Source organism: Vespa mandarinia, chromosome 7, assembly GCF_050613455.1.
Source record: "Vespa mandarinia isolate Hongniang chromosome 7, ASM5061345v1, whole genome shotgun sequence".
Taxonomy (NCBI): domain Eukaryota; kingdom Metazoa; phylum Arthropoda; class Insecta; order Hymenoptera; family Vespidae; genus Vespa; species Vespa mandarinia.
The window spans coordinates 3,775,001-3,802,500 of record NC_140816.1 but is presented as its reverse complement, the minus strand read 5'-3'; the positions used below and the strand labels follow the sequence as shown (position 1 = coordinate 3,802,500).

At 35.0% G+C, this 27,500-nt stretch overlaps 4 protein-coding genes across 10 annotated transcripts in view; 1 reads left to right on the top strand and 3 right to left on the bottom strand.

The window, feature by feature from the left end:
* LOC146872880 (uncharacterized) overlaps positions 1-8,176 on the bottom strand; it is a 56,051-nt gene extending 47,875 nt beyond the window's left edge. For all 3 annotated transcript variants that reach the window (XM_085658211.1, XM_085658209.1, XM_085658212.1), the window contains exon 1: positions 7,313-8,176. The gene's annotated coding sequence lies outside the window, so the exon portion shown is untranslated. The remainder of the gene's footprint in view (positions 1-7,312) is intronic.
* A 2,748-nt stretch (positions 8,177-10,924) lies between these two features.
* Positions 10,925-11,853, bottom strand: ND-13B (NADH dehydrogenase (ubiquinone) subunit ND-13B). Its single transcript, XM_035863963.2, has 3 exons — positions 11,696-11,853; positions 11,360-11,518; positions 10,925-11,198 (listed from the first exon to the last, which is right to left on the bottom strand). Exons 1-3 carry the CDS (start codon positions 11,714-11,716, stop codon positions 11,025-11,027), a joined length of 354 nt encoding a protein of 117 aa, XP_035719856.2. The 5' UTR covers positions 11,717-11,853; the 3' UTR covers positions 10,925-11,024.
* A 270-nt stretch (positions 11,854-12,123) lies between these two features.
* Positions 12,124-13,633, bottom strand: RpS5a (ribosomal protein S5a). Of its 2 annotated transcripts, XM_035863961.2 has the most exons (3): positions 13,519-13,633; positions 12,553-12,922; positions 12,125-12,445 (listed from the first exon to the last, which is right to left on the bottom strand). In XM_035863961.2, exons 2-3 carry the CDS (start codon positions 12,913-12,915, stop codon positions 12,161-12,163), a joined length of 648 nt encoding a protein of 215 aa, XP_035719854.1. In that variant the 5' UTR covers positions 12,916-12,922; positions 13,519-13,633; the 3' UTR covers positions 12,125-12,160. The 2 variants fall into 2 exon arrangements, with proteins under 2 accessions (XP_085514323.1, XP_035719854.1); XM_085658197.1 differs by lacking the exon at positions 13,519-13,633 and having other exon boundaries at positions 12,124-12,445.
* Positions 13,634-14,018: 385 nt separating this feature from the next.
* The window catches only part of LOC118440615 (uncharacterized), a 206,114-nt gene continuing 192,632 nt past the window's right edge, over positions 14,019-27,500 (top strand). For 3 of the 4 annotated variants that reach the window (XM_085658187.1, XM_035863908.2, XM_085658185.1), the window contains exon 1: positions 14,019-14,488. The gene's annotated coding sequence lies outside the window, so the exon portion shown is untranslated. Of the gene's footprint in view, positions 14,489-16,091; positions 16,108-27,500 lie in introns of those variants that run through there. The other variant, XM_085658188.1, reaches the window with a different exon arrangement.

Genomic DNA, 27,500 nt, shown 5'->3' with positions numbered 1-27,500 from the left:
CCTCGGCTAAGAATCTTTCGAACTTAAACATTTCAAACAGGTACATATGTGGGTATGAAAATAGATATATACATACATACATACATATATAGCTATCGCGTAATGCCATTTACACGAAGAAAGAAATCTATTTGTCGAATATAAACGCGATTCTTAAAGAATGATCATATGTATATGTGTGTGTGTATGTATTTATCTCTTCCTCGTGATTATTCACCTCGGAGTAAAACGTCGTAACTTGTAAACGTGAATAAAAGTAAATAGAATTATGCGTACGCTATGGATAAGGATCGATTCGATGCCGGAGGGGTGAGAGATTATAAAGTCTCAGCGAACGGATTGAAAGAAATAAAAGCAATCGAGGGAGGTGGGGGATAAGGGATAGGAGAGAAAGAGGAGAGAAAGGAAAGGGTACCTTCGCTCGTAAAGCAAAGTTCGACAGGTTAAACGGGACTTCCGCGATGCGATGCGATCCGATGCGATGTGACGCGACGATCTCCTCTCGTGTTCCGCTCGAACGTTTCGCGCTGTTATCATCCAAGCCCTACTTCGATCCCGAGGCTGAAAGCTATCCCGCGGAAACACGAAGAGGAGGAAGAAGAAGAAAAAAACATAAAAAGCAGAAAAAGAAGAAGAGGTTGAAGAAGAAGAAGCTACTCTCTGTATGTCCAAGAGAGTAAAGTAGAGAGAGGGCAAGTGGAGAATACGAGAGAAAGATGAACGGGATCGTGGTGTGTTGCTGTTGCTATTGCTGCTGCTGTTGCTGTTACTGCTGTTGCTGGTGGTGCTGCTGCCGTTGCTCTTGTTGCCCCTGGCTAAGGCGAGCCTCCTCCTCGAGAGGAGAGGAATGTTCGTGAAAGTCTCGAGCCATTGAGCACGACGAACGAGTCACTATCGTTCGGCCATTCGTGCGGTCCTTATCATCGGCTCTCGAACATTAGGTAAGACTTTATGGTGGTCCGAGCACACGCCAAGGTCTCGTTTCCGCGTACGAAGGTTATTGCTCGTTTCTCTCTCCATCTCCATCACTATCTCTATCGTTTTCTCTCTCTCTCTCTCTCTCTCTCTCTCTCTCTCTCTCCCTCTCTCTCTTTCTTTATCTGTAATCCTCTTCGTCTATTTTCTTTCCTTTGCCCTTATTCGCTCTTTCCTCGTTCGATTAATTTAGCAAAGAAATTAATTTTACAATTACACGAACAAAGATACCTGCCTTTTGTGCGCAATATCTTCGTCACCTTTTTCGTCGTCCCATCGAGAGAGAAATCGATATTATAGACTCAGCATGATTGCTCATGATCGTCGATTAGTGCGAGCAAGACCCTCTCTCTCAAACGTTGGAATTCCATGAGAAAAACTGGAATATCTGAATGGTAAATGAGAGACGATCCGCGCGTAAAGGATTATAGCTGAATAAACGTTGGTCAGTCTCTCTCTCTCTCTCTCTCTCTCTCTCTCTCTCTCTCTCTCTCTCTCTCTCTCTCTCTCTTTCTCTCTTCGTCTGCATATATCCTTGATCCTTTTGCATATTCCGAGCGATGTAATACGGTCGACTGATCTCTACGAAGGTCGCGAGACCAGATCACATTTTCCAGAAAACTATCGAACGTTGACCCCTGCCTATATGAAAAACGAGATATACCTATACGCGTGAATGGTATATAACAAAGTAAAAAAATGTATATCTAATGACGATGGAAAGGATTACTTTCTTATCCATTGTTTTCTTTTATCTTTCTCTTTGTTCCTTTTTTTTCTTCTTCTTCTTCTTCTTCTTCTTGTTTTTTTCTTTAACTTTCTACGCTCATTAAAGAAGAATGAAAAAGACTGGGAAGTAAAGAAAAAAATAAAAAGTTAATATTAGATTGGTTATTGGCTTATTCATTGATTAGATCTAATCATTTTGCGGCTAATTAACATTTATAACTGAAATAAATAGATGTATTATTAGCCACGGTGTCTCGTATAATTGTTTAATGTATGCGCGTTTAGAAGGGAGCATTCATCGGCTGACATGAATTATTCGAAAAGAAACGGGAACGGTTATTCCGCAGCTAATACAGAAAGAAATAGAAAGAAAGAGAGGACTCTCATTTATAGATAAGGCAATCTGTGCCAGACAGACAAAACGATCTTACGTCGTAACCTCAGCGATATGCGGTAAGCATCCGTGAGAGGCCACACGTTCCCTGTGAACGCCGTGTAACAGCTGTTCGCGTGAAAAACTCTCTCGAGAGAGAGAACTCCGTTGAAATCTACTCCTCCTCCTCCTCCCCCTCCTCCTCCTTCTTCTTCTCTTCCAAGGAGGAGGAGGAGGAGGAATTATAATAAGCAATGGCAGTGCCGTTGCCACTGGACGAACGCTTTCTCCGTGGCCAGTGTGTGACCCACGATGACATCCTTTTGATTTTACTTCGTTTCTTATCTTTAAAGACTTAAAAAAAAGAATAAAAAAAAAATAAAAAAAAAAAGAAGAAATAAAGAAAGGAAGAAACTTTTTCTCTCTTTCTCTTTTTTCTTTTCACAATTCTTTACACAAGAATGTGCATCGTGTATTGGTATTTTTTTTGTTTTATTTTTCTTTTTTTTAAAAACATTTATTTTATCGCACGCCAAAGTGTCACCAGTCCATATCCCATAGATAAGATTTTATAATTATAAATTATACCTAGTATAGATAGTATAGTTAGTATAATTTATCGTAATATAGTTTAATACGACATATTATGACTAATAATATATTACTAATATTCTAATTAAGCAATACCAATTGTAAATATATATTGTGCCATAACACTAGTATATTATTATTATACTGACTGTACTATACTTATACCGGAATAGTATAATTGCATATTGTACTCTATTATTAAATAGGATAGGCTGAAAGAGCCCTTGGATGGGCCAAAAGTTCTTAATAGATAATTATTACAAATCAATTAATATTATTCGAAATTACTTAAGCTTAAAACTAAATGTTTAAAAAATTTCCAAAGAATTTATTATAAATTTTTCATCATATATATATGTAAAATATTTTTTTAGAATACCAAGAAAAATTGGATTATAAAGAGTTACCGATTTACGAGGATTCTTTTTCTTTTTTCCGTATGCAAATTCACAGGTGAATGACAAACGAGTCTCGCGCGGTCGATCATAAATACATACATACAGCAAACGTGCATGCATTCATGCATGCATGCATATATATATATATATATATACAATACAACGGTGAAAAAGAAATAACGATTCTTCTTCTAATGAAATGCTTTCCGGGAGCTCGATGTAAAAACCAAATATGCCATTGCTGATCGGCGAAGTATGGAAAATGACCGACGAAAAGAGAGGAAGAAAGATAGAATGGAAGAATGAAAGAGGGATAGAAAAAGAGAGAGAGAAAGAGAGAGAGAGAGAGAAAGAGAGAAGGAAAGAGAGACCCTTCACGTTCGCGGAACGTTAACGTGCCGTGACGTTGCCCCGTTAGACACACTCCGGCCAAACTCGGCCCGCACTTTAACTCGGATCGTGAACTTTCTTCTTTCCCGCTCTTTTGTATCTCCAACGGATTCTCACCGTAACAATCCAGATCCTCTAAACGAGAATTATATACCTTTTCTCTCATTTACTCTTTCCTTCTTTGCATTTTCTTTTTTATCTCACTCTCTCACCCATCTCTCTCTCTCCCTCTCTTTCTCTCTCTCTCTCTCTCTCTTTTCCTTTTTCTCTGTCGATTGTTCATCTCTAAAGAAAATTTACAAAAGATATTGTCCCATTGAATATAATTTCATTCTCTTTCTCTCTCTTTCTCAAAACTATATCAATAATATTGGGGATTGATTAATATAAATCATGTGTATCGGTCTTTTCAATATTTTATATTGAAATAAATTAAAAAATAATATAGTATTAGTATAAACAATACTATAATGTATGGTTTACCTCTAGTATAATGTTAATAAATAATATCATAATTTTTTTATATACTAAAAATGCTTTTCTATATGCTAATAATTTTTCTAAATACTAAAAATGCCAATAGATTAATTATTGACCAGCCAAATATACAATATTTTATATGTATATAGATAATTAATGGCGCAAAAAAAGATCTTTTTCCGATAAAATTTAAACGCTCGATATTTACAATCAAACACCATAAAAATAATCGATTAACAGATACCAACGGAACATGATCACAGTATCGATAATATCAACGTTTCTTTTTTTTAATAGTTAACCTTTGGCTCCTTTAATCGAGAAACATGGAAACAATGCACTCGAAATAACGAATAACTCTCATATCTAAGATAGAATTAGACATTTATAGGAAAGGTGTGCCGGTCACGCACAAAAGAGATTCAACTCTTCTCCTTCTCTTACTTCTTAACTTACTACCCCCCACCCTCTCTCTCTCTCTCTCTCTTCTTCCCTTTCTTTCTCTACACTAGCGAGAAAGAAATTTTTCAAACGTCCATCTCCCTGCCGTCTCTACGTCGAGAAAGCCATAACATCTTTTTCCCTCGTCAGTCGTAAAAATCGCGCATTGTGTTTGGCTGCAAGCGGAAAGATGCCCGTTTCCATCGGCATTGTTTTCTGCTTCCGAGGATCGTTCACTGCTTAGGGGATCCTCTCTCAAGATGTTCTCTCGAGTAAAAGAGAAAAAGAAAGAGCGAGAGAGAGAGAGACAAGGAGATGAAAAAAGAAAAACGGAGAGAGTGAGATATTTTTCATCGATCATAGTTACAGACTTAAAGATTAACTATTGTAGATGCAATGATTTTCCAAATAATCAGATAAAAATGATAGTGATAAATACAGAATACATTCAAAGATTACAAATGAACCTAAAGTCAGATAAATCAGATCATAAAAAAAGATAAAAATCAGATAATTACGAAAATTAATTACTCTGCTTAAGAAAATTTGTTAAGCTTCCATTATAGTTACGCGATCTAAGGTGATAATTTTACAATCAAAAGAAACATAACAAAAAAAAAAAAAAAAGGAAAAGAAAAAAAAAATTAGAAGAGTTGGGGAAAAAAGGAGGGAAAAGGATTTTTAAAATTATCCAAAAACTTATAGAACATTCAAAAAATTTTTACCTATCCCTATTATCTCATATTTAAACGTATGTATACAATTCGATCGAAAGTTATTAATTTTTGTTTTATTTTCGTAATACGACCGACGACGAATCAGTGTTTCGAAGATTGCCTATCAATTTTCTTATTTCTTATATTAATTTGCTATAATTAAAAAAGATATATTTATTTATTTATTTATTTACTTATTTATTTATTTATTTTAATAATTTTCCATCGTACTTACATTTTCGTAAACTTTTTTTTTTTTTTTTTTTTAATACGACTATTAGATATTAGAAAAGATAATCGAATGAACGAAGAAGAGGATAAGTCTGATAGGTTCGTATAGAACGACGACGAGGACGGTGGTATCTTTAAAAGGCGTAAAAGGGGAAGGGGGAAGGGAAAAAAAGGAGAGAGAAAAAAAAAAGAAAAGATGCTGAGAAATCGAGCATGCCTTTTACGCAGAGGCGATAGTATCCCAGCTTCTACTTGCCGCGTGTAAGTACGAGACGAAGAGAATCGAGACTTCACACGCACACGCACACGCACATATATATATACACACACACACACACACACACACACAATAAACAACGATCTACGAAGATTGGGAAAAGAAGGAGAAAAAAAAAGAGAAGGACGACGACGTAGACGATAACACAACTGGGAAAGACTATAAAGAGAAAGAGAAGGAGAGACAGACAGAGAGAGAGAGAGAAAGAGAGAGAGAGAGGAGAAGTTTATTGTTTATAACCAAGCACGAGAAGTATTTATTTGGACTCTTGACTCTATAAAAATTTTGTATATTATATATGTATATATATATTTTATTCCAATTATGTATATTATATATGTATATTATATACGTTCTTTTGTATATTAAATATATATATATATATGTATATTTTAATTATTATTAATATATTTATAATTAATATTATATCATCGTATATCAATATATAATAATTGTACACTATTATAATATAATATTATTATGTTATATCATAAAAGATACTATTTTTTTATACATCATAACAATATAATATTATATCAATATAATAGTATACAGTATAATGTAATAATAGTATTACATAATATTTAATTAGAGATAGAGAAAGAAAAAGAGAGATTATAATTTATATATATATATATATATATACACATACACACACACACACATATATATATATATATAAAGAATAGAAAAAGAAACAAAGAAGAAAGAAAAAAAAACAATTACGTATAATTTATGACTAAAATTGGTAAATTCGAATTCCGTTCAACTACTAAATGCGAAGATTATGAAACTCTCTTCCATAGTCTTTCTGTCCTTCTCTTTCTCTCTCTCTCTCTCTCTCTCTCTCTCTCTGTCTCTCTCTCTCCCCCTCTCTTTTTCTCTCTCTCCCTATACGCACACGATATGTCTTTCGAAATGATAAAACTTCCTGACTTTCATTTACCAAACTACTCTTGGTTTAGACTTATCTATACGTCGATATAACACACACCTGCCTTTTTTACATACGCGGAAACATAGGTGAAACTTAGAAACAATTGGAAATAGGGCGTGCAGCTCGCTTCACGTCTCAGCAACTAGAAAGACACATGAATCCACAGAATGGTTTGAGTGAAAGATTTCAATGTTAAAAAGAAAGGAAAATATCTTCTTTCTCCTATCGTTCCTACTTCCTACATATCAAATATTCTTCAAAACTTTCTAATATATACAAAGTATGAATAATTATATTGAACGAAATACATACATTACGTACGTACACACACACACACACACACATATATATATAAGAAACAAAATATTAATTTTCAGTAATTAGATTTAAAGGGTTATAATGAAAAAAAATTAATGAGATAATTTAATGCAATAAAAACAAAATTTTAAAGCGAAATGAAAATAACATTTAAAAACAAAAAGAAACGGGAAAAGGAAAGGAAACGTTAAAAAGAAAAAAGAAAGAAAAGAAAAAAGAAAAGATTGATTGCGCAAAAAAATTGTGTAAGAAAAAGATTCGAACGGGGAGCCGGGCCGATTGTCGCGCCACCAACATCGAAATTCAAAAGATTTCGAAGCTCGGACGAAGTTTGGCGGGCCGTACGAAAGAGAAGAGTCGTATAGTAAAGGAAATACTATACATACATACATACATAAATATGTCTTAACATATGACGTTTCGCGTGTAAAACATTGTTAAATGGTTTCCACTCACCGATGATCACGTTCTCTTTCCCACGTTTTTCCAAGAAGCACCTTCCAAGAATCCCAGTCCCACAGATTATTTTCAACCTCAAAGCTGAAACTCGAATGCTGAAGAGTTGAACAAACAGAGAAGTTTTTCTATTTGGGCCGAAGCTTTTTCGTAGTTCCTTCTCTCTCTCCCTCTTCTTTTCGACAAAAGTAGTTCCTTGATAAACACACACTCTCTCTCGTTGGATATGCCTCGTCGAATCGATTTTAACCTCCAATCGATTTTCTTTCTTTTTTTTTTCCACTTTGTAATAATGACAGCTCTTTTCTTCCACCCTCTCTCTCTCTCTCTTTCTTTCTCTCTCTCTCTGACAAGAAATTTCTTCTTAATTTAAATAGATTTCCTTCATTCGTACACTACGATTCTTCTCATCGATACGACGTAAATATAACATTCGTTGACAATCACTTTTCGGAACACGCATTTCGCGGAAAGACGATCGGCATTGATCGGGCTCGATCGGATTATTTCGTAGGAAAATGAAGAGACACGATTAAACGAACGAAAAGAAAAACAAAGAGAGAGAGAGAGAGAGAGAGAGAGAGAGAGAGAGAGAGAGAGAGAGGAAGGAAGACAGAAAGAGAGAAAAAGAGAGAGAGAAAGAGAGAAACAGTGAAAAAAATGTAATAACACGAAAAGTCACGATCGTAAAGACACGTGATAAATAATTCTTCGAATAATGTCACTATATTAAACCGACAATGTCTCGTACGCGTGCTGACAAAACAGACAAGCGATGTTTACATAGTACGAAAACAGAGATCGAATGAGAGACAAGAAGCACTGCGCGGAGTTACCGAGTCGGTGTCTCGAGAGCAAGTGCGAGTGGCGCGCTCGATGCTTCTCGTAATCGAGATCGCGAGCCCTCTCTCTCTCTCTCTCTCTTTCTCTCTCTTATTCTTTCTCCCACTCTTTCTCTCTTCCTCTTTCTCTTTCTCTCTCTCTTTGACACGATCGTCTATCTCACTCACACATCACATTTTACCCCCCACCGAACGTGAAACGGTGTAACTCTTTCTATTTCTTTTCTATCTTTCGTTCCTTTCGATCGTTTCCTCTTCATTTTTCCAACCAATTAAAACTTTCCATCAAATTTATGTGCCTTCGATTCAACTAATCTCGTTTTATATGCACATATATTATTATAATATATAATAATATACTAAGTAATTATAATATGATAATTATAATAAGTAATTATCAATATACTATATTATTACATATCATAGTACATTATTAAACTACATATATATATATATATGTATGATATATAAATAATATGTAATAATATAATATATTATTAATATTATACGTACAAACGTACTAATGTTCGTATTTTAATATGGTAAAATAACATTTGTAAATAATTCTTAACATTATTTCGATCTTCTTTCGTCGATTCTTTGACGAAGAGGCAAAAAGGATGAATTATCGATAACGACGATCGAAGCACAATATGGCCGCTTCTTCTCGAACACGAACCTCCCCATTCTCTTTCCATTTCTTCCTTCTCCTCCTCATCATACTGATACTTCCCTCGACGGCAAATTTTCGGTGGACGATCGCAAAATTACGAAGCCTCCAGGCTTTCAAGCCCAACGATCCTTTCCTTTTTTCGTCGATGCACTTAGCCCCCACGCGAACCAATCACGATCCTTCTCAACAACGAAGGATAACGATTTGGTGGGACCACCAAGATCCTTTGTACGAGGGAGGGCCACTTTAACGAAAGCGGATATTACGTTCATCTTGAGCTGTAGAATTTTTCTCTCGTTTATTTTTCTCTTTTGTTTTGTTACTTCTTTTTTTTTCGTCTTGTTTCAATTCCTTTCTCGGTATCGTACTACAAGTCGTTCTCTTCGACAAATAAGAAATAAAAATCGTTCCTCTTAAGACAGCTTTCTTTCTTTCTTTCTTTTTTATTTTCTTTCTTTTTTTTCCCCTTTGTCATTCGACAAAATATCAAAATGAAGATATTAAATACTCGTCAATTAAATAAAATGTTACGAATATTCATACGCGTAACGATTTTAGCGACATCTAAAACGTGAGGATTTGAAAAAAAGCGGGAAATTATGATCATTTAATTATTATTATTATTATTATTATTATTATTATATTTATTAATAATTTATTATGCGATTATTAAGCGTCATATTTAACGGCGTTTAAGTGCAAAATTTATAAATCTCGTCGAAAGTTCCCGAAACCTTTCCCATTCACGTGGATGAAACTTTGCGGGTCTGATGAACCGAGTTGATAACGTGCAATAATGGATAAAGAAACGAACGAAGGAATAAAGGGGGAAACAATGAAAAGTGAAGAAACTCGCGTTATACCGTTCCATTACTGTTAGAAAATGTTAGATCGTATAGAACGTGTGTTCTTCGAAGCATGCATATATATATATATATATATATATATATACAAACATACATTATGATAAAATATAGATTTTGTAAACATTCAATCGAGAAATTCTAAAGATTTGCTCCGCTACACCGTCTATAATGTATTACTAAATGCACATTGAAATTACAATGCCTACTATGCTCAAAAGAGTACCGTTATACAATTTTCGTAGATAAAAATAGAATCGTTTGATATATCGATGCGTTGAAAAAAAACAAAAAATAATAAATAAATAAAAAAGAAAGAAAAAAAAAAAGGAAGGAACAAAATTTTCTGACACGTGAAAAATAATGAAAGGATTATCGAATATCATTAATTTATAAAGTTATTAAAAATTACGAAAGTAAACACGCATTTATTGATAAGTGGAATTAAGTTTAAAAATTTTTCGAAAGTACATACATACATACTTGTATGTACTTCTAACCTTAATTTTTCTACCAACTTAATAAATCCGCTTTCTCATCGAATAACACACTTTAGCTTCCAACTTGTCCGCGAATGAAGAATTTGTTTTTGTGATTTATATTCGCGATCCTTAGGTTAAGCATTCGTTGGAATGTTATCCATATGCGAACTGCGACAATCGCAATCAATCTAAGAGCCAAGCGTGTACCACTTTCCAAACGGAAGATGATACAGGATATAAAACCAGTCGGTCTTCGTTGTACTATATTACCGACGATTATATCCTACGTTATAATACTCGAAGTATCTTATTACGTTATTTCCTTATTAAAAGATTTGCGAAGATATGAACGAATCTATACTGAAGCAGTGTTATACGAGGGACAGGAATTAAAATCAGATAAAGAACTGATGAACATTAATTTTCCCTTATACTCTGTGAAAAGATATAACATTGACGATACGTATGATTGAGTAATTAATTAAAGTAAGAAATTCTTATCGAAATTTGCATCGTTCTGAAGTATTAAAACTCGACTTGATAGTCAATTACGACCAACAAAGAATCAAAATATATTTGATAATTAAAACGACAATATAGAACGATAATTCTAATTGACAAGATGAATAATTTATACTATTAGTATTTACGCTAAATTTGCTAAAATTGTCTCGTTTCAAACTTTAAATTAATCTATCCTATTCAACTATTTACATATTGGCGAATCAAAGAGATGAAAATAACAGTGAATATTGTAATAATTATAATTTAAATTTATTGTTACACATACTACTTTGAATATATGTATAAAGTATTATTCTATATACAGTTGTCTATAAATTCAATCAAGATTTACTTATGCGGTGGCCAATTCCATTGATTGACCGGAGCTTCTTCAATTAAATTTTCCCATGGTTTCCATATTTTCATTCTATTTATTAATGTTACTTCCAATTTAGCTTGTTCGATAACTTCTTCAATGTATTTGACACCTAATTTTTCTGCTGCAACTTCTTTATTTGGATTCTATAACAAAGCAATATAATATGCATCAAAACGATAACATATAAAATGTTTTGTGTGTGATAACTGTTTTATCATTTGGCACAGTAATATATTACTTTATATAATACTTTAATCGAGGTAATTATTTAATCGTTGAAGTATAAAGGAAAATAATATATTACTTGTGTTAAAATATCCATTCGTTCTTTGACAATCTGCTCTGTACATTGTCGATATGCATAATTCTCTGGAAAAGTTTTCAATCCACTTAATATTTTATTGTTAAGAACTTCCAAAATACTATAAGGATTGCTAATTTGTTTTAGACCTGTCAAAGTAACCTACAAAAGATACAAATTTACTTACTTATTTAACTTTTTCTAATTACGATATAATCATAAAAACTAAAATCATATATATATATGTACATATGCATATTGTACGTTAACAAAGATGTAATATTTATAAGATATGAAATATTAAAAAGTAATATATTCTCTATTTATTACATAATTTACCTTTTTAAAAGCTTCTGCCATCGTCTAGATTATAAATTTAAATTATAATTAATTATGTTTATACGACCTACTAGTGTTCACACGTTGTAGGTTATGCAGAGACTATGGGTCAAGTTCTGAAGATAGAAACAGCTGAACATCAGTAGCGCCACGTTGCGGAGATAAATTTACTATCAATGTTTACTTAACCTGCTTATAAAATACTTGATTAAATATGTTAAACAAAACGTAACAAAATTTTATTAATTTTAATATTGTAGTATAGAGATTGTCAAAATACGAAAAAATTGTATAAATTTGTACTTTTATCTTATTAAAGTAATATCTCAGTTCCTTAAAAAATCTAAAGTAAAAAGAAAGAAATAATCTATTTTAAATATAGATAGGTTGGATTTTTTAAGAGATTGTTTTTGTTTTGTTTTTTAAACATAAGATTTATTTAAATGTATCATAAACGTATGGCGCTTATCGGTTGGATTTCGCAACACGTTCAAGTTCATCCTTCTTTTTTATCGCATATGAATTCGACGAGCCTTTCGCAGCATTGATCAATTCGTCGGCTAAACATTCTGCGATTGTTTTGATGTTACGGAATGCTGCTTCTCTCGCGCCAGTACACAATAACCAAATAGCTTGATTAACGCGACGTAATGGAGAAACGTCTACAGCTTGTCTCCTAACTGTACCAGCACGACCGATACGCGTGGAATCTTCCCTAGGTCCTGAATTGATGATGGCTGTTACGAGAACCTATAAAATCATAAGTATCTTTATAGAATGTGTACTTATACTCTGACAAATAATTAATAGGATAAAAATACAAAAAAAAACTTTAAATAAAAGTATTAATTCTATACCTGTAAAGGATTATCACCCGTAAGAAGGTGAATAATTTCGAAAGCATGTTTTACGATTCTAACAGCCATCAATTTTTTTCCATTATTTCTTCCGTGCATCATTAAAGAATTTGTAAGACGTTCCACAATAGGACACTGAGCTTTCCTAAAACGTTTGGCTGCATAACGTCCAGCTGAATGTGGAAGATATTTGGCGTTCTTCTCTTTTACAGCGATATAATCTTGTAAGGACATATCATTAACTTGTACATCATCACAATTCCAGCGACCGAACAATTTAATCTCCGGTAACTCTGCAGAAAGTGCAACTGGTAACGTGTTTGTGGTAGTAACCACATCATCAAATGTTTCCATATCTGGCATTATGTTCCTGAAAAAAAATATTGTAGGTTAAGAAAAGTAATTAATAATATGTATCGTTGCTGGTAATATAAAGTAAATCAAGCTAACAAAAACAATGGAAATAAGTTTTATTGTAAACGTCAGGAAGATGGATCAAATAGAATAGAAATATTTTATATAATATTATTAATATTAAATAGCAACGTTTAATATAATTTTACAAAAGGATAAATGAAGTTTAATTGATATTCTTCACTGATATATATAAAATTCATTCACAATGTGAAAATATATTTTAAATAAGCACAATAATCATTCTGTTTGAGAAACACATTATCATTCAATTTACTAATTACGTTCATAGAAAATTCTTCATCGAAACAAATTCTATTAAAGTATTAATGAATTCTTAAAGAGAATGTTGTACGTGGAAACGAGGAAAACATGTCACCATGTGGTCTCGATTATGGTTAGATTGCTTATTAAACAATGAAGAGAAACATTCATGAGACACAAACATTCACACGTATTTTAGAAATATTCACGACCTTTCAAAGTCACAGTATCACATCTCACCGACATAAAGAAGGATCACAATATCGAATATCTAATCCTAGAACTTACGTTCGCGTCTCCGTTGGAGCAAGCGTGAACAGGAAAAGGCCATGAGACTCTCAGCGCCTTGGCCTGTGATTACCGGATTTTAACCAATCGAGTCAACGCTTTTCCGTAAATACAAAACATAAACTTTATAATACACATCATATTGCAAATCTCTATCGATTTAATTTAAATATTTCTAAGATACGATAAAAATTATATAAAGAAGAAAGATGATGGATAATGAAAATTTTGCGTGTGTTTAAACGGTTGAAAGATTTATTATGACTTCAGTGGTACTCCTTAAGTTCGTCACACGACCGTATAATCGGTACCGACCTAATTAATAATAAGTAAAAAGAACAACAAAACGAAATACGTAAATTGATTTATAATTGATTAATAAACGTCTCCTGTAATGAAAAATAAATATATACATTTGAATGAACGTTTTCATTTCTCTCATAATTTGTCTTTGGTCGCGTGTAGATCGGACTTAAGGAGCGCGCTAAAAGAAGGCACGCGATTGGTCGGCGATCGGCCATCTTGCTCGTTGTTTAGACCGTGCGAGAGGATTTCGTCGGAGGATGCGTGTTTATCGAGAATTCCAGTGATATCGGTTAGTAAAACTCGACGCGGCGACGTTTGGTCTACCGAGAAATGTGTGTTTAATTGTGTGTAAACCTTGTAAGTTTATTTGTAAGTTTTATTACTATTGTGTGTTGTGTGCTTTCGTATGTGTGTGAGATAGAAGTTTCTAAAGACGAGTGAAGAGGAATAATATCGGCTACGGTCAATTTGAAAGAGGAAGGATTGAGGGATTATTAGCAAGATGGCGCCAATGGTTTCTACTTGAAATGAGTGAATAGAAAAAAAATGGACATCTTTTGGCCGTTTGACAGTGTTTTGGAAGAGAGGATAAACAAACGATATGACCTATTCAACTTTGTTGCTACGATTTATGATTGATTCAACGACGAAAACAACGACGAACGTGAGTAACCCGAATATTTATACGTACAATCAATTATTGTGTCCATGCGAAATTTAATATTATTAAACTTTCTTTATCTTTTTTTATCTAACGAGTGAGTAAATGAATAAGTGAGAGAGAGAGAGAGAACGAGCTATAGACGATATTAAAAAAAAAAAAAAAGAAAAAAAAAAATGTTTTATCTCCTTGAACCGATCGAAAACAGTATTTGAACGATCATTAATATATTATAATGTTATACTCGTTCAGAACGTTTACTATTATGTACATACATAAGATTACGATATTAAAATAAGCGCTATATAAACACGAATATTCTCAAGTATTTACAACAGATAGTTTGTATTGGATTGTCGATATAAACTTCTCCGAGTGATAAAACATACGCATTAAGGATAAAATTCTTCTCGAGTATTTACACAGTTAAAGATCTCTGTAACGTTGAACGTCATGTCGGAATTAAAGAAAAGGATATAGGAGGATCTAATGAAAAGCTTATTAGTCCAAAAAAAAAAAAAAACCCAAGAAAAAAGAGACAAACAAAAAAGAAAGAATAAGTATAAAAAGAAAAATGAAATACACGTGTATAATATATTATTCGAAAAAGAAAAAAAAAAATAATGTTTTTGATCGAGATGTATAACACATTGATATGTATGCATACATGCAACATACATACATACATACATACATATATACATATGTATGACATACCGGCGAGACGGCTCTTTAATCGAGGGAAATTAATTGCGCATATCCAGGCTGGAAGTCTAACATGTGTGCATATACGTACGTTACGTACGCCGTGTATACATTTATGTGGATGCGTACATACCTAATGCATACGTATATATATATATGTGTGTGTGTGTGTATTTATATGTATATATAAAATATATATGCATATGTATGTATTTACGTATGTATCGGCGTCGACCGCATTAATACGACCGCAAATGCCGATTTACCCTTTCTCGTTTACCCTACCGCGACGCGCGATATATTCGTAGGAATAATGTCGCATTCGAGGTACATAATTGTCCATAACCGTATGCGTACCGCGAGTGTCGTAATGAAAAATAAATTTCGGCTCGCTCCATTCGCTAGCTCGCTTCGACATTGCTCGCTCGGCCGATGACTCGCTCGCTCGGACGATTCGGCTTTACTCGTCTCGACTCGACTCAACTCGACTCAACTCGACGAGGTGGGAAATAAATTTTCCTGCCCTCGTCTCGTCTCGTCTCGTCCCTCACTTTTTCTCTCTCTTTCTCTCTCTCTCTCTCTCTCTTTCTCTCTCTCTCTTTTTCTCTCTTTCTCTCTCCCTCTTTTTCTCGTGTCCGGGATCGTAAAGCGAATGTTTCAAAGAGTGGGGGAAGGAAAGAGAGAGGCGAAAGAGAGAGAGAGAGAGAGAGAGAAAGAGAGAAAGAGACAGAATCGCGTGCTAGTGAATATCCTCGGATTTTACCGCTTCGTCGGAAATAGTTAATTCGATAAACGTGCTCGTTAAAAACTACATTAAAAAGTCGACGATATTATTCCTTTTATACAAGCCCGGCTTTCTTCAACCTGTACGTATACAGACATTCGTACAGGACACATACACGGGTACACCCACGCACGTACGTAAATTATATACTGACACATAAATAATATATATATATATATATATATATATTTTGGAATCTTGTATTTTCATTGGTCTAACAATGTCCATTGCGAAGCTAGAAACGATTAGAGTTGAGTACAACGCGGTAGCCAAGTTTCTAAAGCCGGGATAAACGCGATCATAGATTTGCATAATGAATGCGATTTACTCCCTCGTTTACATCGCTCGACTTCGTTCGGAAGACATCAATTTCCCTTGTACACGAGAAAAGATAGAGAGACCCCGTTTCCCATGTCCTCCCTCCCTCCCCTCCTCCTCCTCCTCCTCTTCTTCTTCCTCTTCCTCTTCATCCCCACTTTTCCCTCCTCTGAATTGCGAATACGCAAAAACCAATGGAATGTTCGTAAGACATATACGTTTATATTTATATAACGTCAAAATAATTCATCTTTTTAAGTCTCGGTTTTTTTCTATCTTTCTTTTTTTTATCTTTTCTATCTTTTTTTTCTATTTGTTTATTTTATTTTTATTTTTTCTTTTTGTCTCTCTCTCTCTCTCTCTCTCTCTCTCTCTGTCTTTCTTTTTTTTTTTTTTTTTTTTTTTTTTTTTAAATTATCAGAGTTCATCAAATTTTAAACGGATTTTTTCCTTGAAAATTTTTTACCTGTAGAATTTTATATAACGCTATAAAAAAAAAAAATAAAAAAAAAAAAAAAAAAAAAAAAAGAGATTAATGCCGCTTAAAAAATTCGCAGCTCGTTTTTGTCTTCTTCTTTGTTAATTGCTTTTTCTTTTTTCTCCACTTTAAGATTGAAGTTTATATATTTAAAAGATGAAAAAAAAAAAAAAAAAAAAAAGAAAAGAAAACAAAAGAGAGAAGGAAAGAAAGAGAGAAAAAAAAATCGCGATCTTTTCAAATGGCCCTCGTATTACAAAACCAGTAGATATACCGTTAAGCACGATGCGTTGTAAAGCGGAACAGCACAAAGTTGCGTGATTTGCAACCTGGTTGAGATATATACATACATGCATATACATGTGAGAAAAGGATAGAGAAACGGAATACTATGGATATGAGGTCAGAGTTAAAAAAAAGAAGAAAAAAGAAGAACAAAAAAAAAAGAATTAGGAAAGAAAAGAAAAAAATTTACACGCTCACGAATTGTTTATTGTTTTCTACGAAATGAAAAGAGCAAAAAAGAAGAAAAGTATTTTTTTTTCCTAGATGTTTTGTTTTGGATACAAACGAAATATTTTGAAACGGAATAACATATATATATATATATATATATATATATATATATATATATATATATGTATATACATATTATGGGATTCGTGAATCGATAGGATTACGTGATCTCATCCCGTAGAGGAAACTTGAACCCTAAAGTCGATCGTTTATCTCGGACGAAGGGTTGAGATATCTTCTTGGGAATCACAGTCAAATCAAATCAAGATACGAGAAAGATTTTTTTATTCTTTCTTTTCTTTTCTTTTTTTTTCTTTTCATTTTTTCTTTTTTTCTTTTCCTTTTCTTTTTTTTTTACCTCTCTTTTCTTAAGTCAATTAACGTTGCTATTATCTTCGCTTTATCCACATTTCTGTTATTCTTTAATTCTTATTTACGTTGAAGATAATCGATAATAAACAATGTAATGCATTTTGTGTGTGTGAGTATATTTATATATATATATATATGTGTGTGTGTGTATGTATGTGTGACATATACATTATTCATCTTTATAAATGAGCAAGAAATTTATAGCGAGCAATTCGTCGTCGTTGTAGTAAAACGTGTCATAGATAAGATAACGAAAACGACGCGTGTATTTATACCAGAAAGAGAGAGAGAGAGAGAAAGAGAGAGAGAGAGAGAAAGAGAGAGTGAGAACAAAATATGCACTCGCTTTAGAATTTTGTTCGGTTTAACGGAAGTCGAGCGTAGCTTATATATCCCGTTATCAAGTTCGTCTTGTCTTTCCTCTTGAAATTGTTTTCGATCCATGTTATCCGATTATTATTAATCATTTTCATTTTCATTTTCATTTTCATTTTCTTTCTTTCATTTTCTTTTTTTTTTCTTTTTTTTTCTTTTTTTCTTTTTTCTTTTTTTTCTTTTTTCTTCTTTTTTCGTAATAAATAAACAAACAAACAAACATATCCATTCATTAATAGCAAATTATCGATTAAATCGCTACTATCGGTAATACAGTTTTCTCCCAGTCGGTAAGAATTTATCATTGACTTATCACGATGGTAGATAATAATAGTGTAAAAGAAATGGCGATGATTAATAGTTGATATTGATTGACAATCAGTCTTTGTTTTCTGATTGCCCTACGATTCGATATTCTTGATCTTCTCTGTCATTTCCGTCGCCACTATTTTTTTTTTTTTTTTTTTTTTTTTTTATTTATTTATTAAAAGACATCTACGTAAGCGTATAAATTTGCGAGAAACAAATACTAAATACATCCAACATTACGCAACTCGAATAACGATGGACGGATAACAAGCAAAAAATCAATGATTTTCATAGAACAATATGCACATTGTATGTATGCATACAAATATTTCCAACAAACATTTCTTTTACAGTCACAAAAATAATTTGAAAACATTGTGATTACCATTAATAAAGAATTACGACGATGTATGCATAGGTGAATAATAAAGGTGTGGGAATAAAAATGATGACGACTAATTTCCAATATTAATCAATGAATCTTTTTATTTATACGTTCAATGATTTAAAATTCTATTAAAATAGCACAATCATTGTATACGAAATGTCTGATTCCATTCCATATCCGATTTGATAAGTAACTAAACAAACATTTTTTTCTAAACAAACATTGATTTTTCTTTTAAATAATTCTAAGAATTATCTTAGGAACGAGAAACAACTTTTGTTTCGGAATTCTTCGACAAATGAAATTAACTCTTAAGGATAATCTATGGTAAAGGAGAAAAGAAAAATATAAAATAGAAAAAAAAAAAAAAAAAAAAATAATAAATAAATAAATAAATAAAAAATAAAAGAAAAATAGAATAAGAAAAACAGAGAGGAAGGAGAAAGGTGCGGATTGGGTGTCCGGGTATACGGAACAATCCCACAGTAATCCTTGTTATTCGAACGGACCCTTGTCGTCGGTTTGCGAATGAAAGAGAAAGAGAAAGAGAGAGTGTGAGAAGAGGGCACCACGAGGGTCGAGGAGAAACGAATAGGGTTGAAAACGTGTTCACCATCGTCCAGTATAGAGAAGTAGAACCAGTGGTGGAGGTTTACGGAGGCTGGGTTGCGTTTGTACGTTGGCGAGGGGGAGAGGGCGGGTGGATGTAGTGGAGAAAAGGGTAAGGAAGGTCGAGAGAGAGAGAGAGAGAGAGAGAAGAAGAAGAGAGAGAGAAGGGACGGGGTAGGGGGAAAGAAGCGTGCGGTATTAGAAATTTACGAGCCGCCGCGGCCGTTCGGATTGCCAACTCATCTCGAGTTCAACTTTATTACTTTAAGTAAGATCCCAAGTTAAGGGCAGTAAACTTATGTATGAGCAAGTCGTTAGTGGGGTTTCTCGATATGGTAGAAAGCTAATCAACGACCGGTGTCTTTAAATTGCTCTTCAAAAGGAGGGGAAGAATCGAATTTCTCTAAAACGAGCCATTCGATTTGTCGACTTCTCGAATTCGATAACGATAATGTTAATAAAATCGAACATCTAATTAATCTAGGATGATTCTAACTTTCTACCAATTTATTTTCCATAAAAAAAGAAAAAGAGAGAGAGAGAGAAAGAGTAATTCTTTCATATTAAAAGGATTCCATTGTTATAATTGTTCGTTGGTGATTTCTTTCATGGAAATGAATTTTGGAGAATGTCGCCGATGAAAGTGGCAAGAAGAAGAAGAAAAAGGAAAAGGGTAAAGGGATAGAAGGAAAAGAAGAATGCAGAGAAAAGGCCGATCGCAACGCGGACAGAGACTATACGGTCCCTCGGCATTGTCTTCTTCATTACGTAGATATCCCGCGCGAGTATAAATGCAATTAAGCGCGTCGCGTCATCGTTAAAGCGCCGTAATTGCATTCGAGCAAAAGCAATTACGACTTCACTGTCAGCGATGAGTCGGTACGGCCCTCCTACGGACCATTAGCATAAATAGTTTATAAACCGACGTACGACACTTTACAATGTTGCGACGTATTTCTCTTTCTCTCTCTCTCTCTCTCTCTCTCTCGCTTCCTTATTCTCTTCTATCTTTCTATATCCACAAATAGAAGAAGAAAGACTATTGATTGTTTTTGAAAATGTACAAAGAAAAAAGGAAATCATTCTTGGAGCGGCATTACCTTCTTTGTTCTCAAGAATAGAAGATATGTACTATGAAAAATTATAGCGTCTGTTACCTAATTGACTAATTATTATTTAATTCGTTTTTCTTTGATGATATTATTTCTTTATTACACAAGTCGATGGATAATTATTATTTTTTTAATATCTATTATCAAGAAATTGTATAAAATCTATATTGTTATATATTTCTCTCTAGCTGTATCTCTCTCACATATACACACACATACAGTTTGTCCTATATACCCATCTCTTTTTTTCTCACCGAAGAATCTTCGCGTTCGGTTCCCTCTTGATCTGTCTTCGTGGCAAATTCAGGAACAGAGGAGTGTACTTACACGGGCAAGAAAGGCGTTTGTAGGGAGCCTCGAGGAGGCAGCTTACGTTATATTCTGCGGCTTCCAGTCTCATATCGTATTATTGTCATGTTTCGTCGACACGAAGGGAGCGAAAGACCACCGAACGAAGAAGGGTCGCGTATGAGAGAGAGAGAGAGAGAGAGAGAGAGAGAGAGAGAAAGAAAGAGAGAAAGAGAGGGTAAAGGGAGGCTTACGAAGAAAGGAAAGAAGAGGAGAAGAAAAAAAAAGAAAGAAGTAAAGAAAGTCACGGGAGTGGAGAAAAGAGAATCTGCCTTCCATCTGTTTCGTTCTTCGCTACCCTTCCGAATAAAACACACTTCCATTTTGTCCTCTCGGAGAATTTCGACGAATAAATTAGCCGTGAACGGCGCCCGTTCACGCTCTGTCGAACGTAAAACAGATCGATCGGCGTCCCTTTTATACGAGTCGACGACTGCGATCTTAATTCGTTAGAGAAAGAAATTGATAGATAGATGGAGATGTATATAAATATATATATAGATACTTGGATAGATAGATAGATGATAAAGAAAGTAATCTTTTTTCTGAATCGATGAATAGGTGTTTTCGTTTGTTAATGAATTATTTATTCAAGTTCAATCACTCAAAAACTAATTACGTGTACTAATTTCTTAATATTGTGTATATGTGTGTGTGTGTGTATATATATATATATTTTCTATATATATATATATATATATATATATATATATATATATATATATATATAGAAAAAGGGAGAGAGAGAGAGGAATATATATATATATATATGTACGAATACTAAAGCAAAGGGCAATTTTATTTGTAGAGAAATCGCGTCGATCACATCGATGTGTTGTTATATGCATGGGGCGACATGTAACGCCTAATTGGCTAATTATCTCTTCCCCTTGAGTTTGTCGAAGCTGAGGGGGTTAATTATTCGATGAGAGAGAGAAAGAGAGAGAGAGAGATAAAGAAAGAGAGAGAGAGAGAGAGAGAAAGAGAGAGAGAGAGATAAAGAAAGAGAGAGAGAGAGAGAGAGAGAGAGAGAGAGAGAGAGAGAGAGAGAGAGAGAGAGAGATAAAGAGAGAAAGATCGGCTCATCGATTGTGAACGTGCAAACGAGTAAACGAATTAGCACATTGATGCCCAAGACTCGTGAAATTATGACGTAGCATTTCGCTTTCGAGAGACCGGTCTATTATCTCAAAGAAGAGTCTTATTGTCGATCTCGAATGATCTAGCACGATCATTTCTCTTTTTCTTTCTTCTTCGAACAAATTTATCGTTATATTCTTTTTTAATGTTATATCTTTTTTCTTTTCCATTGAATAAACTAAAGAATAGGATTTTTGATAAGAGTATTTTTTCGCATCATATTTATATATTATATTTATATACTGTACATACCATTATTATATAAAAGAACGAGAAGGATGAAAAGATAGAGAAAGATAGATAAAAATGAAGGGAGAGATGGAGGATACGACGATTGCGTGTAAAATTCCGCACGCAATAAATCAGAGATATTTATCGTCTAATTCGTTGGAAAGCTCGACTGGGTGGTGAATTTGTCTCCTTTGCAACACCACCGGTCTACTGTTCTTTCTTCTTTCATTCTCTTTCTCTCTCTCTCTCTCTCTCTCTCTCTCTCTCTCTCTCTCTCTCTCTCTCTCTCTCTTTATTTCTCGGGAAGGGCTCACCCTTGGGACGGATAGCGTCGCTGGAGGGTGGAAGGAGGAACTCGACGAAGTAGGGGTATAGAGAAAGAAAGAGAATAAGAGAAAGAGGCACGGAAAGGCGAACTTATTTCCATTAGCCGGGGGCTGCTTGCGTATAAGAGAAAAAAAGATAAAAAGAAAGAGAAAGAGAGAGAGAGATTTTCGAACGAGAGAATCGCCATCAGAGTGCGCCACTCTCGCGCCTATTCTCCCCACTCTTCTTCCTTTTTCTCTTCCTTCTCATCCTTATCCTGAGTCCTTTCTCTCTCTCCTCTCTCTCTCTCTCTCTCTCTCTCTCTCTCTCTCTCTCTTTCTTTCTCTTTCTTTTTCGTTCTTTCTTTTTCTCTTTATCTTCACCACCCTCGTTCTTTCTTTCTCTCTCTTTTTCTCAGCAGCTCCCGTGATTATTTCTCATTTGCTCGTTTTTATCAAGCCCCTTTAGCGGCGCATTATGAAAACCACGTCGTTGAATGAAGGGGAACGCCTTTGTTGCCTTTTCCGAAATAAAGAAGAAATGAACGAACGAGAGAAAGAAAAAAGAGAGAAAGTAAGAGAGAAAGAGAGAAAAGGAAGTCAGTCGGATTGTACTTGGGTAGAAAGAATAGAGTAGGTACAACTTCCAAATGCTCGTTTAACTTCTTCTCTCGTGTAAAGCTATATATTCCTCGTGCAAAGAAGCACCTTTTTTTGGGTAAGATCCTTTCAGTCGTCGTCTCCTGCGTCGTCTCTGAATAAACCTACCCAACTAGCTATGTATATACATCGGTTTAAGGACTCGCCTCGCGGACTTCTTTTCTTACGAGCTTACGACACAAAGCTGTCTCGTTCGTCGCTCTTATGTTTTCTGAATTAACGAACACCCTTAATGGCTGAGTGAGAGCAACTATTTTCTCTCCCTCTTTCTCTCTCTCTCTCTTCCTCTCTCTCTCTATATATATATATATACATTTTTTCATTTGTGTATTATTATATCGAACTTTTTTTCTCGATTCGCGTACCAAGTAATTGCTTGAAAAAACTATTGGATTCTCGTGTATGTCTCTCTGTCGTTGAGTAATCTAAAAAGAGAATCAACGTATGCTGTTATTTTGTATAATTGAAGGTATATGTACCACCTACTTACTTATTGCACCACGAAGAAACATTGAATGAAAGCGAAAAAGATATGGTGGTAGTGGTGGATGAGGAGGTGGTTAGGTAGAGAAGAAGGAGAAGGAGGATGAGAAAGAGTCGAGTAGAGTAGTGATAGAAGAGAGAGTCCAAGGGAACGGAAGGGCAGGGCTTCTCTTACCTGACAAGTCCTTTCTTTTGTCCCTAGCCTTGCATCCTTCCTTCCTTCCTTCCTTCTTTTTCTTTTCCCTTTTTCTTTTTCTTTCCTTTCCTTTTATTTCATTTTATTTCCTTTCTTCCTTTCTTCCTCTTCTTTTTTATTTTTTGTCTTTTTTTCTTTTTTCTTCTTTTTTTTTTTTTTTTTTTTACTTTTTTGTTTCTTTCTTATTCCAAGGCGAACCGCACCGTATCTTCCGTTTCTCCTTCTCTCTTCTCAACCTTCATCTTCTTCTCTTTTCTTTTCTATTTCTTCTTCTTTTTCTCTATCGCCCGGAGCTCCCTCTTTTCTTCTTCCATTTCTTTTTATTCTCATTTCTTCCACTTCTCTTTTTCTCTCTCTCTCTCTTTCTCTCTCTCCAACCCCTTTTCCTATCTCTCTTTCTCTTTTTACCAATTTATTTGCCCTCTCAAAGATCGTTTCTGATCTTCAAAAACTACATTTACGATTATTCGCGAACTCTCCGCAAACTTCGTAATTTATTCGGCCGAACTTCTGTCTATCTGTCTCTCTCTCTCTCTCTCTCTCTCTCTCTCTCTTTTTCTCTTTCTTTCGTTGCCAGCGACTCCCTCTTTTTCACGTTACTCTGCATTGTTTTAACCGAGCATTGTACCGACTCGTTCAGTCCTCTCCTTTTCCCATTGCTTTCTTCATTCTCACGCTCAATTTCGTGTCCCTACGTTCTTCCCAACTTCCCTCAGCCCTCTCACCGTTTCCTTCGGCCCGCCCTCATACCCTAGCCCTCCTACGTCTTTTCTCTATTTCTCTCTTTTTCTCTTTTACATCTCGTACAAAGATCCCCACTCATAGCCATTCCCATTTCTTCCTTCGGGAAAGGCCGCGTTTACGTTTATATTATAGCGATGTCGTCGTGTGTACGTAAAAAAAGGAAAAAAAAAAAAAAAAAAAAAAATTCGTAATTTGATTTACACCTCTCGGCTTCTCTCTTTTCCCGTTCGTTCGCTCCACAATTCCTACGATCCGCTTGCCCCCCACTCTCCTTTCCACCTTCATCTTATTCCGCACGATATTTTTCTTCACGCGGTATTGAATTTTCTCTTTATGAAATAAGAAAAAAAGAAAAGAAAAGAAAAGTGAGGGTAAGGGAGGAAAAAGAGAAGAAAAAATGTCCGACAAAGAAAAAAAAATAGGATAAGAGAGAGAAGAGAGAGAGAGAGAGAGAGAGAGAGAGAGAAAATGACGAGTTTTATCTCTTCTTACGTTAGAGCTAAGCGTGCTGAATAATCCTCACTTTTCAACTTTTATATGTAGCAGGTTTATCGTTTGAAAATCTCGTTTCTAATCGGCCATCTTTCCTCTATCTAACGTCGTCGCGATCTCTCCGTCTTTACTATCTTCTTAACCCGCCCCCGCCCCGCCCCATCTCTCTTTCTCTATTCGCGTTCATTTTCTTCCCTTATATCTGTTCTAATCGGCCATCTTTCCTCTATCTAACGTTGTCGCGATCTCTCTCTCTCTCTCTCTCTCTCTCTCTCTCTCTCTCTGTCTCTATCTCTTTGCGTTCGTTTTCTTTCCCGTGTAAAAGACTCAGCATCCGTTCCAGTGCGAAGGGCCCACCCAGTTGGTATGCCGTTACGTACTTTGAGACGAGAATCTCTGGCAAATGAGCTAAAAGGAGGCTGTATACGGATACTCCTGGCATGTTGGCTTTAATCGTTCCTTAGAAAAACTTTGGAATTCCACGCGCGAACGACAAGATTCCCGAGATGAGTTGCTCTCTCTCTCTCTCTCTCTCTCTCTCACTCTCTCTCTCTCACTCTCTCTCTCTCTCTCTCACTCTCTCTTTTCCTCTCTCTCTGTTTCTCTATCTATCTCTATCTGTCTCTTTCTGTTTCTCTTTTTCTCCTTTTACTTCTTCTTTTTCTTTTTCTTATTCTTCTTCTTCGTTCTCTCCTTCTTACGATGATGCCTCCTTTTTCAATTATCTCGAATCTCGAAGATCCGTCGAGCGGTCTCGAATCGTTTCGCGTAAATCAAATCGCCCCGTGTCTTTCCTTCTTATAAATTGCCTTGGCATTTTTCGCATTTATCTCATTTGCCCTCGTACGCTACAATTCTTCCCGTGATACGAGAGAGAAAGAGAGAGAGAGAGTATATATATTTAGATATCTACTATTGTATGTGAAATACATACATACATACATACATACGTGGATGCATATATACATAGACAGATAGATAGATGGATAGATAGATAGATAGATAGATAGATAAATCATTCGGGTTGAAATATATGTATGATAATTTTTCGTCTTATCGAAGAAAAAAGAATCGTCTGGTAGAACCGCGGGATATTCGATTATTTTAAACAGCTCGTGTCATGGAAAAAAATAGTGACAAATCATCGAGATCGTGTATTATACATTCACGTATTATATACGAGCGTATATGTATGTGTATAATAGGGAAAAAAAAAACATAATAAAAAGGAAGGAAGGAAGGAAGGAAGGAAGGAAGGAAGGAAGGAAGGAAGGGAGAGAGAGAGGATTTCGTAGAAGGAAAAAGGGAAGGGATCGTTTCTTTATATCTCGAAATACTCTATTAGTCTTGTCAACTTTTCGAGAGCTAAGAAAATAATCCCATATATTTTGAGGGCACGTATACATTCCTCTTTTCCTCTCCTCATCTCGCTAATCGTTAGTCGACATTTTCGACGGGTTCTTTCAGAATGAGAGAGTTAGAGTCGAGAGGAGACGTTTTCGAGCGTGTCATTTGATACGCGGCCCCTTGTCCCGTCACATTAGGGTGACAAATATCTATTTCGAGGATCGTATCTACTAAACAACTCGTATACGTCGAATTCGCTTCTATACTTTCACCCTCGGCCTCCTTCGAATCTTCCGTCTTCTACAGAAACCCCAACGGAGTTACGTGCGAGATGCGTCCTAAGATTGAAGCATATAGAAGAGAATGAGTAAGAGAAAGAGAGGGATAGATAGATAGATAGATATAGAGAGAGTGAGAGAGAGAATCAAAGCAGAACTGGGGTCTCTCCTTCCATCCTTCTTCTTCTCCTTAGATCCCGGCACTCTTCGTTGAGGGGGATGAAGAGGACTTAGTGCGGGGTGTTTCCTAGCAACCCACCAAACCGCTCGAGGGTAGTCGGCCAGTGACGTAACCGCAAACCTCGGCACCCTAGCTTTTTTACTTTCTCTCTCTTCCTCTTTCTCATTCTCTCTGCTTCACTCGAGTTCTCTCATACGTTCTAACCAAGAGAGAGAGAGAGAGAGAGAGAGAGAGAGAGAGAGAGAGAGAGAGAGAGAGAAAGAGAGAACTTCCTGGTCTATTTCAACCACGATTTTACATCTTATCCGATCCGACTTACGTTTTGCTAGAACGTTTCGCGGTTAAACGGTATAACACTAACACCACCTGTAAAGACCTTTTTCGGATAATCGTAGAATCGACGATTTCTAAGAAAAACGACGTCCAAAGAGAATTCTTCTTCTTTTTCTTCTTCTTCTTCTTCTATCCTCTTCCTCCCAAGTGATTTATCATCTCTCCTCGCAAACGTACAGTCCAGTAGGACGATGAAATCTATCGAGTGTCGATTCGTTCGAACGGTACGAACGAATCATTCGAGCGTAAAATGAAACGATTACCAAGGTGCAATAATTTCTGAAGAATAATGGCATCTCTGAGAAAACGCC

What these genes read in the sequence shown, in the direction of transcription:
- ND-13B (XM_035863963.2), bottom strand. Translation starts at nt 11,716, where the DNA reads ATGGCAGAAGCTTTTAAAAAG. An exon ending in TGGCAGAAGCTTTTAAAAAG is followed by an intron (nt 11,519 to 11,695) that starts GTAAATTATGTA and finishes TATCTTTTGTAG; the next exon opens with GTTACTTTGACAGGTCTAAA. An exon ending in GAATGGATATTTTAACACAA is followed by an intron (nt 11,199 to 11,359) that starts GTAATATATTAT and finishes GCTTTGTTATAG; the next exon opens with AATCCAAATAAAGAAGTTGC.
- RpS5a (XM_035863961.2), bottom strand. Translation starts at nt 12,915, where the DNA reads ATGCCAGATATGGAAACATTTGATGATGTGGTTACTACCACAAACACG. An exon ending in CGGGTGATAATCCTTTACAG is followed by an intron (nt 12,446 to 12,552) that starts GTATAGAATTAA and finishes ATGATTTTATAG; the next exon opens with GTTCTCGTAACAGCCATCAT.